At 48.5% G+C, this 15476-nt stretch overlaps 1 protein-coding gene across 1 annotated transcript in view; it reads right to left on the reverse strand.

Moving 5' to 3' along the window:
- LOC119964114 (vitellogenin-like) overlaps positions 1 to 15476 on the reverse strand; it is a 92936-nt gene that overhangs the window by 56446 nt on the left and 21014 nt on the right. Inside the window, exons 6-13 of the mRNA XM_038793420.1 lie at positions 15303 to 15451; positions 14380 to 14530; positions 11424 to 11578; positions 6207 to 6372; positions 4844 to 4969; positions 4538 to 4756; positions 220 to 437; positions 23 to 120 (exon numbers count right to left, since the gene is read on the reverse strand). Of these exons, the coding sequence (XP_038649348.1) occupies positions 23 to 120; positions 220 to 437; positions 4538 to 4756; positions 4844 to 4969; positions 6207 to 6372; positions 11424 to 11578; positions 14380 to 14530; positions 15303 to 15451 (1282 nt within the window). The remainder of the gene's footprint in view (positions 1 to 22; positions 121 to 219; positions 438 to 4537; positions 4757 to 4843; positions 4970 to 6206; positions 6373 to 11423; positions 11579 to 14379; positions 14531 to 15302; positions 15452 to 15476) is intronic.

Genomic DNA, 15476 nt, shown 5'->3' on the forward strand with positions numbered 1-15476 from the left:
AACCGTTTTGTAGCACACTTACAGTTAAATAGGTCAGGGTGAAATACTTGGCTGAAACGTAAGCCAAGCTGGTCAAATCTGGGACTTAAGAGTTTTGCAGCTATACTGCAGCCAGCAGCCCTGTTGAAATGAAAGGTAGATGCATTTTAGTCATAGAGATATCACGCTCATTCATCTGTGAATGACTTAAAATTTCTGGCAGGAGGTCTATGCACTTACAAAGAACTGAGGGATGGGAGTGAGCTCCTCGCAAGCGATCTGAATTGTGAATAAGCAAAGCTTGCCACCTGCAAACTAGGCTCCTTTAACAGTGAGTTAGTTAGGACTAACAATGAGTTCAAAGACGGCTTGGTGCACAGGAATATTGCACAAGCAGACATTCGTAATTCAGGATGATTCCGTCGATTCATGAAGACCTGAATAGTGATGGCTTGTACCTGGGCCACAAGAAAGAGACAAACAGTGATTAAACAGCCAGTGCTGTCATGGTCGATTGCGGATGGTGCTATCATTTTATCTCCCATTTTTGTGTATATATATGATGTGGAGATGCCGGCGTTGGACTGGGGTGAGCACAGTAAGAAGTCTTACTGGATCCTTACTGGATCATACCTCTCCAGTCACCTGAAGAAGGAGCTGCGCTCCAAAAGCTCGTGTTTGAAACAAACCTGTTGGACTTTAACCTGGTGTTGTAAGACTTCTTACGGTGTATATATAGCGTAACCTTTCCAGCCCAGAATGCTGAAGATCTTGTAATTCTGGATTTCTGATTTTTCTGGATTAGATTGCCGAAACACAAATGTGTGAATTGGAAAACATCACAGATATGAATACTTACCCGTTACATAAAAAAAGCAATAAAACATTATAAAATAGTAATAATTATTTTTAACTTATCGAGATATTGTTTCTGCTCCCGAAGTATTGCATTTAAGTGACACCAATGATATTGAGGGAAAGCTTGGTTCTGTTCGAAACATTCTCCCCGTGTCTGCGTGGGTTTCCTCCGGGTGCTCTGGTTTCCTCCCACAGTCCAAAGATGTGCAGGTTAGGTGGATTGGCCATGCTAAATTGCCCTTGGGTTAGGTGGGGTTCCTGGGTTACAGGGAAAGGGTGGAAGTGTGGGTTTAAGTAGGGTGCTCTTTCCAAGAGCCGGTACAGAATCAATGGGCCGAATGGCCTCTTTCTGCACTGTTCTGAACTGTTCTGAACAGTCTGCATTGGGGAAGCTACATTGGAACATAGGATTGAGGAGCAAGAGAAGGCCAGTCAGCCCCTTGAGCCTACCCCACCATGTAGGAAAACCATGGCTTATCTTTGTGTGGTCTCAACTCCACTTTTCTCTCTGTCCCCTCATAACCCTGGACTCCTTTGTCTATCAGAAGTCGCTGAAGAAGAGGTGGCTTTGTGGGCAGCACAGTGGCACAGTTGTTAGCACTGCTGCCTCACAGCTCCAGGGTCCCGGGTTCAATCCCGGCCTTGGCTCACTGTCTGGGTGGAGTTTGCACACTCTTCCCGTGTCCAGGGGCCAGTTCCTCCTTTTGCACTGTAAATTCTATGATTCTATGCCTTCAACTTTCTCTGGAGAAATTGCGATTCTTCTCCTTAGAGCACAGAACATTACGAGGTGACGCTCCAATTCCTGGGTTTCCTCTGGGTGCTCAGATTTGTTCCCACACTCCAAAGATGTGCAGGTTAGGTGGGGTTATGGAGATAGGTAGAGTGCTTTTTCCGAGGGTCAGGGCAGACCCGATGGGCCAAATTCTATGATTCCAAGGGTCATACTGACTCGAAATGTTAACTCTGTCACCGTCCACAGATGCAACCAAACCTGCTGAGTCTATCCAAAATTTTCTGTTTTTAGTTCAGATTCCCAGCATCTGCAGTATTTTGTTTTTAGTTACCGAAATCCGTCCAACTCGATCTTGAGTAAAGACCTTGCGGATTCTCCCTTCTGGGGACTAAGTCCCCACGCCGGCGGGGAAACTGGCGCTAGCCACTCCGGCGGCAACAGCCCCCGAAAGTGAGGAATTCTCTGCATTTTTGATGGCTAGGTGGCTGGTGGAGGGGTTGGTGCCGCTCCAGCCGGCGCGAGTTCACGCATGTGCAGACCGGCTGGCGTGACCTCGCACATGCGCGGACCGGTCAGCGTATTTCCACGCATGTGCAGACCAGCCGGCCTATGCACGGGGGTTCTCGTCTCCTCGCCGGACCCCCAGGAAATTGGCGGAGCCCTACAGGGGCCCGGCGAGGAGGAAAACAGTCCCCCCAGGGAACCAGCCCGCCCGTAGATCGGTAGGCCCCGATCTTGGGCCCGGCCACCGTGCCCCCCCCCCCCCCCCCAGCGCCCCCCCCTCCGAGGACCGCCCCCGCACCCTCACTTGCCAGGTCCCACCGTGCGTGAGGTGAGTAATTCACGCTGGCGGGATTGGCCAAAACTGGACGGCCGCTCGGCCCATCGGTACCGGAGAATTGCCGGGGGTGGGGGGGGTCGCTGTCAATGGTCCCCGACTGGCGTGGCGGAAATCCCGCCGCCGCCCGAAAAACGGCGGAGAATAGGGCAGCCTGCGTTGGGGCGGCGGCACGGGATTCGCGCCTCGGGGATTCTCCAACCTAGCGGGGCGTCGGAGAATCCCGACCCTTCGCCTCTCTAATCTCCAGTGGGTAATAGTTTCTAATTAACAAAAAACAAAATAAATATCAAGAATAAAATGAATGTGAAAAGCACTGACAATGCTGAAAATCTGGAAAATATAGAATGAGTCAAACAGTAAAGAGGAATATCGAGGTGTTGGACTCTTCCGCCCCGCCCACCGCAAGATCGGCATGCACGGGACGTGGACCATGTAAAGGTCCATTGACCTTGGGCAGGAATTACTGGTCGGCAGGAGGACGCGGCCGGAGAATCCCGCCCCAGATCACGACTTGTTGAGTAAAACTTTCAGGTATCAGAACTGACGATTGAAAGATAAAAATGCATTATAAACTGGTTGAAAAATATTGAGAGCAGGAGGTGAATGGTCCAATCACAGAGGGAGTTAATGGGTTAATGTTCTTCAGACTGTCCAATAGGAAACAGTTAGAACATACAGGGCCCGTTTCGCAGCCAGGAGGAAGGTGGCCTACCATTGGCCGGCAGTGGGGCCTCCTGGTCCCATCATTGTCAAGGGGGTTTCCCACTGAATACACCACTTGCTGCTGGGAAGCCAGTGGCAGGGGTTCCCTGTCGGGGTGATGGGACGATCCTGCCGGTGTGAAAGGCTGGACATGTATCGCCCATAATATAAAATATAATTAGTGAGAATCTCAAGTGGGCTTGGACGAAGGCAGGTTGTTTCCAATTTATTGGTATCCTCTTGAATTTTGAAGGTTGGGGTGTGATTTAATGGAAGTGTTTCAAATGCTACAAGAGAAAAACTGTCTGACTTGTGCTGGGACTTTCTGGTTCCACCCATGGTGGGAACCGGTGGGGAATGGAAGGGAAAATTTGGAGAGGCAGCCAAAAGCGGTCGTTGACTTTATGCAGAATCACAGAATCATAAAATCCCGGTCATGGGGGTATTCGATGGCGGGAGCGGATAGTGGGGGGGGGGGGGGGGGGGGGGGGGAGATGCGCTGTGGTGATGGGAGACAGCCAGAAAATCCTGCCATTGATGTGAAATGAAAATCTCTTATTGTCACAAGTAGGCTTCAAATGAAGTTACTGTGAAAAGCCCCTAGTCGCCACATTCCACCGCCTGTTCAGGGAGGCTGGTACGGGAATTGAACCATGCTGCAGGCCTGCCATAATCTGCTTTCAAAGCCAGCGATTTAGCCCTGTGCTAAACCACCCCCACAGTGGGAATCAAGAACAACAGTGATCATTTTATAATCAGATGGAAGCTATTGACGAGTTAAATCGGGCATCATGTATTCCCCACACAAAAGCTACTACAACAATAACTTGTATTTATAAAGCACCTTTAATGAAGTGTCCCAAGGCGCTTCACGGGAGTGATTGTAAAACAGATTCTGACAGCAAGCCACATGAAGAGGTATCAAGGCACATGACCAAAAGTTGATCAAAGAGGTAGATGTTCGGGGGCTTCTCAAAGTAGAGAGAAAGGTAGCGAGGAAGAGAGATGTGGGAGGGAATTGCAAAGGCTGGCAGAAATATTGAAGTATCTCCCCAAAAAGACAGTGGATAGTGGGTCAAGTGAATTGAGCATTTAAGACGGTAGGACCAATGAAATGTTGAGGCATTGGTCAACCATAATCAAATTAAAGGAGCTGAATGACCTTATCCTGCTCCTAAATCCACTCCAATATGAACAAAGGAATATGGAGAACTGGAGGAAAGTGGAATAGTGGACAAAATAGGTTAGAATATTGAGGAAGACAAAAAGAAATTTCAAACTTGTACATGTCTATCTTGAAAAAGTTGCCAAAACAGAGAGGACTCATCCGTGTATGGAAGACTTAGAAAATGGCTAATGCCTCCTACTCCAATCCTATTAAGTTCATCATTTGTATAGAACCCCTTGACTGTTTGATGTACCTTTGCTGGGTCTTTCTTTGCGATGTTGCGCAGCGCCATGAGCGCGTCAACCTGGAGTTTCAGTGGGATATTGGCAGCTGCCGTGCCGAATCCAGGTAATAGTTTCATGATATTCTTGATACTGGCTGGCTGCCCTGCATTGCCGATCGCTTTGAGACCGAGAGCGATGTCTTCCTCATTAGCCTGAGCAGTAGCTGCAGTCAGCAAGTCGTGGAGTGGCTGGAAGAGAGAGCCTCCGTGAGATAGAGGTAGAAGTCATATCAGCACAGTTCAGTAATCAATGGTCAGTGAGGCGCATCGACTCACCTTCAATAGAGTATCAGGACATGCGGCCTGCGCTGCGCAGTATCTGAAAAGCATAGAGCCGTATCCAAGGTGAACGATCTTGCGAAGAATTGAGAACTGCTGCACCTGATGCATTTGAAATAGGTCCTGCAGAGAAAGCAATCAGGTTAACTGTTACCTCTCGGAGCAGCAGTGAGCATCAAAACCACCTTTCTGCCCGAACTGTTTTGTGAAAGATGTAAGAATGGTACCAGCGATGAAGAATTTCAACTTTCTATGGAGAAATTGGGATTCTTCTCCTTCGAGCAGAGAACATTAAGAACACGATGTTCCAATATCCTTCCCACACCTAGTGATGCACTAAGGCAGACATTTCTCCAGTTCCATAGCTAATAACTCCCAGAATAGGTCGCTAGTCTGTTGCCAGGGGCGCTTATAGTTTCATCAAACGTGGCTGGTCAGGTGTCTCTCCCGCTCTTACCACCAGCTGGAAGAATGGACATGCCAATAGTCAAACTGTTTGACCACATTATGAACGTGCCTCCCTTGACAGGGTAGCACGGTAACATGGTGGATAGCACAATTGCTTCACAGCTCAAGGGTCCCAGGTTCGATTCCCGGCTTGGGTCACTGTCTGGGCGGAGTCTGCACGTCCTCCCCGTGTCTGCGTGGGTTTCCTCCGGGTGCTCCGGTTTCCTACCACAGTCCAAAGATGTGCAGGTTAGGTGGATTGGCCATGCTAAATTGCCCTTAGTGTCCAAAATTACCCTTAGTGTTGGGTGGGGTTACTGGGTTATGGGGATAGGGCGGGGGTGTAGGCTTGGGTAGGGTGCTCTTTCCAAGAGCCGGTGCAGACTCGATGGGCCGAATGGCCTCCTTCTGCACTGTAAATTCTATGATCTTGACCACCAAGTCCTGGAATGGGACTCAAACCCAGAGCCTTTGGCAGCAATGCGACTAACTGCACCGCAAGACCTCTGGAGAAGCGAGAAAGGGATTCTCAAATCAAGAGATGGGCAATAGCCAGCCACACCCTTAAATTAATTGGCATTTGATCGAATCAACGAGGATAACTGTACCCAATGGCAGAAGGGCTGGTGAACAGGGGACACAGATTTAAAGCAGCGAGCAAAAGAACCAGAGGGGAAATCTGCTGCGAGCTATTGTGTTCTGGAATGTATTTTCCTGAAAGGTTGGCAGGAATAGATTCAACAATAACTTTCAAAAGGGCATTGGACAAAATGTGACAGGAGGATTTGGAGATAGAGTGAGGAGTACGACTAATTTGGTTACTCTTACAAAGAGCCATCACAGACACGCTGGACCGAATGGCCTCCTGTGATGTTGTATCTTTGTAACTATGAGTGCATGCGTTCATACTCACTCTGACCATCGATAGGCTTTGAAGGTTGGCTGTGGTTTGATGCATTGCAACACCTAAAGCCTGAGCTGCATCAACCATAGTGATGTCCAAATTTTGAATTTTGATTTTGAGAAATCTCAGTGCGCCTGTTGTTCCGACAGCAGGAAGTGCAAACAGAATCCAGCGCCTAGTGACACAAGACAAAAGGAGAACATTTTGTTGCTTTCATATATTTTATTTTATTTCCTCTTTCCCCATTTATACACATGGCAGTCATGACCTCAATCCAAAATTGGAACATATTTTTCTTTATTCTTTCACGGGGTGTGGGCATCATTGGCTCAGCCAGTATTTAGTATAGGGGCTGGTTTAGCTCACCAGGCTAAATCGCTGGCTTTTAAAAAAGCAGACCAAGCAGGCCAGCAGCACAGTTCGATTCCTGTACCAGCCTCCCCGGACAGGCGCTGGAATGTGGCGACTAGGGGCTTTTCACAGTAACTTCATTGAAGCCTACTCGTGACAATAAGCAATTTTCATTTCATTTTCATTTTCATTTCATTTCATATTTATTGCCCATTCTTAATTGCCCTGCAGTCCATATGGTGTAGATGAACCCACACTGCTGTTAGGGAGGAAGTTTCAGGATTTTGACAGGGATAGTGAAGGAATGGTGCTTTATTCCAAGTCAGGGTGGTATGTGCCTTGGAGAGGAACTTCCTGGTGGTGGTGTTCCCATGGATCTGTTGCCCTTGTCCTTCTAGGTGGAAGAGGCTGAGGATTTGGAAGGTGCTGTTGAAGGAACCTTGCTGAGTGGCTGCAGTGCATCTTGATCTTATAGATAGTACGCACTGCTGCCACTATACATCGGTGGTGGAGGGAGGGGATTAAGAAGGTAGTGGATGGAGTGCCAATCAAGTCAGCTTCTTTGTCCTTGATGGAATTGAAATTTTTCAGTGTTACTGGAGCTATATAAATCCAGGCAAGTGGGGAGTATTCCATCAGACTCCTGACTTGTGTCCTTGTGGATGGTGGACTGATTTTGGGGGAGTCAGGAGGTGAGTTACTCTCCACAGGATTCCCAGCCTCTGACCTGCTCTTGTAGCCACAGTATTTATATGGTTGGACCAGTTCAGTTTCTGGTCAATGGTAACCCCCAGGATGTTTATTGTGGGGGATTCAGTGATGGTAATGCCATTAAATGTCATGGGGAGATGGATAGATTCTCTCTTGTTGAGATGATCCTTGCCTGATGTTTGTGTGACGTGAATGATAATTGCCACTTATCAACCCAAGCCCGAACATTGTCAGGTCTTGCTGCATCTGGGCACCTCGAGCATTTAATGTCTGAGGAGTCACGATTGGTGCTGAACATTGTGCAGTTATCAGCGAACATCCCCATTTCTGATCTAATAATGGAGTAAAGGTCATTGATGAAGCAGCTGAAGATGGTTGGGCCTAGGACACGACCCTGACGAAGTCCTGCAGTGATGTCCTGGAACTGAAATGATTGGCCTCAATAACCACCACAACCATCTTCCTTTGTGTCAGATCTGACTCCAACCAATAGAACATTTCACCCCCTGATTCCCATTGACTCCAGTTTTGCTCAGGCTCCTTGATCCCACACTCAATCAAATGTTGCCTTGATGTCAAGGGCTCATCTCACCTCTGGAGTTCAGCTCTTTTGTCCATGTGTGAACCAAGGCTGTAATGAGGCCAGGAGCTGACTGACCCTGGCGGATCCTAAACTGGGTGTCAATGAGCAGGGTATTACTGAGTAAGTGAGACTTGATAACACTGTTGATTCCCCCCCCCCCCACCCCCCCATCATTTTCGCAGAATCATAGAATCCCTACAGTGCGGAAGGAGGCCATTTGGCCCATTGGTTCTGCACTGACCCACCGAAGGAGTACCTCCCCCAGGCCCAAGCCCCTGCCCTATCCCCATAACCCCACTTAACCTTCTTGGATACAATTTAGCATGGTCAATCCACCTAACCTGCACATCTCTGGACTGTGGGAGGAAACTGGAGCATCCGGAGGAAACCCACGCAGACATAGAGAGAATGTGCCAACTCCACACAGACACCCAACCTAAGCTGGAATAAACCTGGGTCCCTGGCACTGTGAGGCAGCAGTGCTAACCACTGTGCCACCGTGCCGCCCCTTTACTGATGATCAGGAAAAGTAGACTGATGGGGCGGAATTGGCCAGGTTGGATTTGTCCTAATTTTTGTGGACAGGACATAACTGGGCAGTTTCCAGATCGTCGGGTAGATGCCAGTGTTGCAGCTGCAGATGTAGGTTGTAGGGATTGAATGGCCTCGCCCAGCTCCTATATAAACAGTCATTTGGTAAACTAACGCTTGGGCATTTGGCCACATATAAGGTGCTGAAAAGGTTGCATGTGATCTAAGTGAGGGATGACCATGCTCGGGAAACTATGGTTCTCCAGCCTGCTAGCTGTGCTGTTCGCCGGGGATGGGATTCTCTACCCCCACCGCTTGTCAATGGGATTTCCCATTGAAGCCACTCCATACACCGGGAAACCCACGTGTGGGGGAGCGCTGCCGGCAAAAACAGAGAATCTCAACAGCCTGAGAATTCCAGCCAGTAATTCTGTAAATCTCCCTCGAACCTGATGTCTCATCTCTACCTGTATAAACACGGATACCACTATACTGCGAGAGCCAGAGCCATCTATAGAACTAAAGGTGCTACTGCCCCCGTATTGGCCCATCGAGTCTGCACTGACTCTTGGAAAGAGCGCCTCGCCTAAGCCCACACCTCCACCCTGTAACCCAGTAACCCCACCTCACCTTTTTGGACACTCAGGGCAATTTATCATGGTCAATCCAATAACCCGGACATCTTTGGACTGTGGAAGGAAACCGGAGCACCCGGAGGAAACCCACGCAGACACGGGGAGAAGGTGCAGACTCCGCACAGACAGTGACCCAAGCCGGGAATCGAACCTGAGACCCTGAAGCTGTGAAGCAACCGTGCTAACCACTGTGCTACCGCGCTGCCTATTTGGAGCAGTGTGTTCTCCTTTGGGTATTGCAGCACAGAGAGGTTATGTTAGCCTTGGAGGGGGTGAGCTCAGATTCACCAGAACGATACCAAGGCTAAAAGGATTAAATTGACCAGTTGCATAGATAAGGCTTGCATTCCCTTGATTGTAAATGATTAAAATTGAGGTAGTTAACACAATTAAAGGCCGAGCATTATCTTATGTGGAGATGTTGGACTGGCTGAGTCTGTGTCCATTGGAGTTTAGAAGAATGATAGAAGATTAGGGGATTGGACAGGGTGGATGCTGAAAGGATATTTCCCATGGTGGGAGAGAGTGGAACCTGGGGGACACAGTTTTAATATAAAGGGCCTCCCATTTAAGATGGGGATAGGGAGAAACATTTTCCAAGGGGGTTGTGAAGATTTGGAACTCTCGTCCCCAGAGTATGGGCCAATGAATAGTTTTTGAGGCAGATAGATTCTTGACTAACAAGGGAGTCGAAGGTTATCAGGGGGTCGGCGGAATGTGGCGTTGAGGCTACAATCCGATCAGCTATGATGTAATTGAATGGCGGAGCAGGCTCGAGGGGCTGAATGGCCTACTTCTACTCCTAATTCACCAGTTTGTGTGTTCATATGTTTTGGTAGATGGTAACTTGAGGCTACAAAGTTGATATCAAATGCGTTGTGTAAAATAAGTCACCTCTTTATATAAATAAATCACAAAGTTGAACAATAACAGTAACTTAGTAGAATATTAGTATCAGTAATAATTATGAAAACAGGAGCAGTAGAAAAATAGGTCTTGCGTACAGGTCACCCTTTTACAGACTGGACAAGCCTGCCCAAAGCCCACACATGCACAGAACCTTCAACCGAAGACAGTAAAACAATTTCTTAGGTGAAAGGCTTACAAGAACACTCTGAACTCAAAATGACGCTCAGGACCATTTCTCCCCTCCCCCTTAAATTTCAATTCCTCCCCATCAGGACAGAAATACAACAAAAATAATTTCTTAACGATAGAAAAATCTCAGAGCTGATGGAGGGGAGGAGGAAAACGTTGTGGCCTTCGCCTCTCTGGTTGCCCGCCGAAGTATTTTGGTGGAATGGCGTCTCACTACGTCTCCAGGAGTGGCGGCCTGGCCGTGGCTAGGGGATTTATATGCCTTCCCCGCTTGGAAAAATTAAGCTTGAATTGAGGGAAGGCTTTAAGGCCCAGTGGACATTGTTCGTGCCCATGTTGGAGGAGTTGTTCATCGCAGGTGTGGGGGGGTGCGGTGTGGAAGGGGGTGGGAACCGGGTGAAAAAGGGGATAAACCTGTACACACTGCAGATCTGTGAGTTGGGGAGAGTGTTCCCCAGATTATTCCGTTTTTGTATTTATTGAGTAAGTTTGGAATAATTTAAAAAAAAGTCTGTCAGCAGCTTGGTGGTTGCATTGCTGGTTAATGGTGAGCTTGTAGTAACAACATATGTGCCGCACTATCATCTTTAAGGAAGCGAGTGAGCCGTGTGCTCCCCATACCACAATCTATTAAAAGTTGTGGGTCAGGTGAACGCCATGATACACTTTGGCGTTCTCTAAACCCTGGCCCATTACAATATTGGGCGGGATTCTCCCCTACCCGGCGGGGTGGGGGTCCCGGCGTAGAGGAGTGGCGCCAACCACTCCAGCGTCGGGCCTCCCCAATGGTGCAGAATTCTCCACACCTTGGGGGGCCAAGCCCTCACATTGAGGGGCTAGGCCCGCGCTGGAGCATGCGCCGGCGCATGCGCACTGGGGGATTCACTTCCGCGTTCGCCATGGTGGAGGCCGTGGCGGCGGCGGAAGGCAAAGAGTGCCCCCATGGCACTGGCTCGCCCGCCGATCGGTGGGCCCCGATCGCGGGCCTGGCTACCGTGGGGGCACCCCCCGGGGTCCGATTGGCCCGTGCCCCCCCCAGGACCCCAGGGACCTGCTCGCGCCGCCGATCCCGCCGCCACCAGAGGTGGCGGGAGAGGCCTCCCAGCGGCGGGACTTCGGCCCATCGCGGGCCGGAGAATCGCCGCAGGGGGCTCGTCGCTCGGTGCGGCGCGTTTCCCGCCCTTGCCAATTCCCGGGTGGCGGAGAATTTCTGCCACGGCGGGGGCGGGATTTTCGGCAGCCCCGGGCGATGGGTCGGAGAATTTCGCCCATTGTGTGTGAATCAGTCAGTTAGCAGTGCCGGAGTGAGCTATTTACCGTAACTGGTTGTTTTCGGAATTTCTCCACACGGATGCAATGGCCTCATCTGTTGTGGAGCGAAGAAGTTGTACAAGCTGCAGAAATTTAGCTGGTGTGTCGGCATGGACCTTCTCCTGGTTGTGCAATTCCAAGTTTTTCAGGGTCTCCAGAATCTACAAGGAAAGGAAAGTTACAGAAAACTACTTCGAATTTAGCAACACAGAAACAGGCCATTCAGCCAACTGGTTCGTGCTCCGCAAGCTCGTCCTTCGGCCCTTCTTTTTGGTATCACTCGGTGACCAAGTAAAGCAAAGTGGCCGCACTTTGTCTCCTATAATGGGGGTGTGCTTGAAGTAAAGAACGCAAGTGCTTGCCATGTGTACTGAGACACGCATGGCTAAATCAACAGGCTGGATCAACCATGTCGCTGAAACACATACAACGGTCGAGACAGGGAGATGCGACACGGACGACAGCCGAGCGAGTGCCGAGAAAATACAGGCCACCCCCACCTTTGACATGCACCCCATCCACCACAGACCGCCCATTCTCAAACAGCACAGGCATGGCTCAATAAATCAGTTAGGCCTCCTTTGATCGCTCCGCTCAGCCGTTGGACGGCTGGTTTGTGATGCGGAGCGGAGCTAACAGCGCGGGTTCAATTCCCGCACTGGCTGAGGTTATTCATGAAGGCCCCACCTTCTCAAACTTGCCTGATGTGGTGATCCTCAGGTTAAATCACCGCCAGTCAGCTCTCAAAGGGGCGAGCAGCCTATGGCCCCCTAGGACTGTGGCGACATTTATATTTTACATTATCTCATCCCATTGTCATATTCTTTATCCTTTCCTTTCCTACACGTCGATCAGGACTTCACGTTGAAAGCATCTATGTTATCCTCCTCACCTCCTTCAGGGGGTAGTGAATTCTGCATTCCCGCCAGGGTTGGGATGAAGTTCCCCTTTGGCATTGTGGGGGACTATCTTACAACAATGATGGCACATTCTGGTCTCCCCACAGGTGGAAACATCACTCTGTCTATCCTGTCAAATCACTCCATCATTTTTAAAGACTTTTATCAGGGCACACTTCAGTGTCTTTCGTACATCACATAACGGAGGAACTGTTCAGCTACGAGCTGAGGTGGCAGATGGGGTACAATGTGGGCAAATGTGAAATTAGCCACTTTGTTACTAACAATGGAAAGGTAGCATATGTTTCAAAAGTAAATGTTGGTATTTACTGGGATTGGGTGATCCTGCAGATGGATCACAGAAAGTTACTATACCAGTGTAGTTAACAAAGGTAAATGGTATGTTATCTCTTGCTACAAGTGGGGATGGGGTTGAAGTAAGGCAGTCTTGCTGCAATCAAATAGGGCTCTACATGATCAGACCATACCTGGAATACAAATTTTTAATCTCCACAACCCAGGGAAGCATATACTTGTCACAGACTGGGAGCAATGAAAGTCATGAGATTGATTTGTGGGCTAAGAGTGCGCAAAATGTGCGGGAGGGACAGCGAACGATGTCCACATGTTCTGGGCATGTCCAAAGTTGAGGGGATTTTGGCGGGGGTTTGCTGACCTCATGTCCAAGGTATTTAAAACAAATGTGGCATTAAGTCCAGAGGTGGTGATTTTCAGGGTGTCGCAGGATCCGGGAATCCAGGAGGAGAAAGAGGCAGACGTTCTGGCCTTTGCTTCCCTGATAGCCCGGAGGTGGGTATTACTAGCATGGAGGGACTCCAGGCCCCCGAAGTCAGAGACCTGGCTATCGGACATGGCTAACTTTCTCTGTTTGGAGAAAATTAAGGTCGCCTTGAGAGGGTCAATGTTAGGGTTCGCCCGGAGGTGGCAACCGTTCGTCGACTTCTTCGCGGATAATTAATCGTCAGCGGGGGGCATGATTGGGGGGGGGTTAGGTTAGCGTAGATTAGGGGGTTAATTAATGGTGGGACCTGTTGGGGAGGGAGTTAGCATTTGCACTATGTTTATATTTTCATGTACATTGTTTATATTGCTGCTGTTACATCACCAAAAAAATACCTCAATAAAATGTTTATTAAAAAAAAAGAATGCAGCCCTGTGAGGAGATATGGAGCTGAAGAGATCTACTTTTCCTGCCGTTTGGAAGAATAAGAGGTGAAATCCTTTGGCAAGTTAGATGGTAAGACGTGCCACCCCGACTAAAAAGCCTGGTAATCATGGGTCAGGATTTTATGGTCCTGCTGGTGGCGGGTATCAGCACAGGCAGGACAGGAACACCCGGAGAGTGGCTAAAAGTCAACCAACCAGGCTTTCCTGCACTGCCCGCAACAATGTTCACCACTGACTGGACTGGAAAGTCTCGCTCATAGTCTCCGAATAAGGGCGCAGTTATTTATGTATGTTCTATGTTCTATGAAAGGTTTCTCGTTTGGGGTGAACTGAGAATGTTTTTCTTCACTCAGGGGATTACGAACATTTGGAAATATCTACCCAGAGAGGCATGGGAAGATCTGTCACTCGGTATACTCAAGTTTAGGATGTTCTTGAGTGCTAAAGGAATCAAGTTAAATGGGGATAGTTGTGGTCAACCACTGTAGTATATAATATGTGTATTGTGGTAAACGGCTACTGTATTACATGTAATATGGTAATGTGGTAAACCACTGTCCGATGGCTCCGCCTCCCCTCAGGCTCGGTATAAAGGTGGCTGACCTCCGGCCCTGCCCCAGTTCGGGATCAGAGGCCAGGAAGCTTTCTGTTTAGTTCATTAAAGCCTCAGTTACGTTCACTACTTGTCTTCTGTTCATTGATGGCACATCGATGGTGCAGGAAATTGGAGTTAAATAAGAAGTTCAGCTGTGATTTTATGGAATGGCAGAGCCGACTCAAGGAGCTGTGTGAGCCACTACTGCTTCTATTGCATATGTTCTTATGATCTTTATAGCTTCCCCAGATGGAGTAAGAGTATTTTTGGTGACATTTACCACTTTTTCCACATTCTGGGGTTTCATCAATTTTATTGGTTTGTGCAGTATTTTCTTGTCAAAGTGATATTTCAATGTTCCTCGTTCCACAGACTCAAGTTGCAGTTCGTGTATTACTGCAGCCTTGATAGCAACCAGCCTGAGGTGTTGCCTGGAAATCAAATGAAGAGAAGTTACAGACAATGTGGCGAGAGGAGAAAATAAAACAACATGAGACAGGAGACAATCCGGATTAGATAGTTAGGTGGTTAGGTGGATTGGCCATGATAAATTGCCCTGAGTGACCAAAAAGGCTAGGAACGGTTATTGGGTTACGGGGATCGGTTGGAAGTGAGGCCTTAAGTGGGTTGGTGCAGACTCGATGGGCTGAATGGCCTCCTTCTGCACTGTATGTTCTATATTCTATCTTCTAAGAAGTTGGAAATAATAAGAGGCTTTTTAACAGAAACCATTCATACTCAATCTCAAACAGAAGGAAATATAATTTATTCTTTCATGAGATGTGGGTGTCATTGACAAGGCCAACATTTTTTGCCCATCTTTAGTTGTCCATCAGCTGAGTGGCTTGCTAGGCCATCTGAGAGGGTATATAAGAGTTAACCACATTGCTGTGGATATGGAGTCACACACAAACCAAACCTACATGAACCAGATAGGCTCTCACAACACTCAATGGCAGTTGTCATGGTCACCATCAATTTTAAATTCCAGATTTTATGACTTAAATTCAAATTGCACCAGCTGCCATGGTGGGATTCGAACCTGTGTTCCTCCAGAGCCTGGGCCCCTGCATTACTAGCTTAGTGACATTACCAGCACGTCACTATATCCCCACATACTTAATTCCAGAGATGATGAGAAATTAAAATGTTAAGTGGACCATTGAAAATGAATGGGTCAATGGGCCGCTTTCAAAGGCTAACCTTGCTTCCAATATGGCGGCTCCCTCACGTTCATGGAACGGTGTAAACTGATGCACTTCTCGAACCTTGGCTTCCTGAAGAATTGCCCCAGTTGCGGTAGGTTTCAGGACAAGGGTGGAAGTAGCAGATGCCCGTATATTCCTACTTCTCTGAAGGTAGGAAATAATATTGTGT

This window comes from Scyliorhinus canicula, chromosome 4 (genome assembly GCF_902713615.1).
Source record: "Scyliorhinus canicula chromosome 4, sScyCan1.1, whole genome shotgun sequence".
Taxonomy (NCBI): Eukaryota; Metazoa; Chordata; class Chondrichthyes; order Carcharhiniformes; family Scyliorhinidae; genus Scyliorhinus; species Scyliorhinus canicula.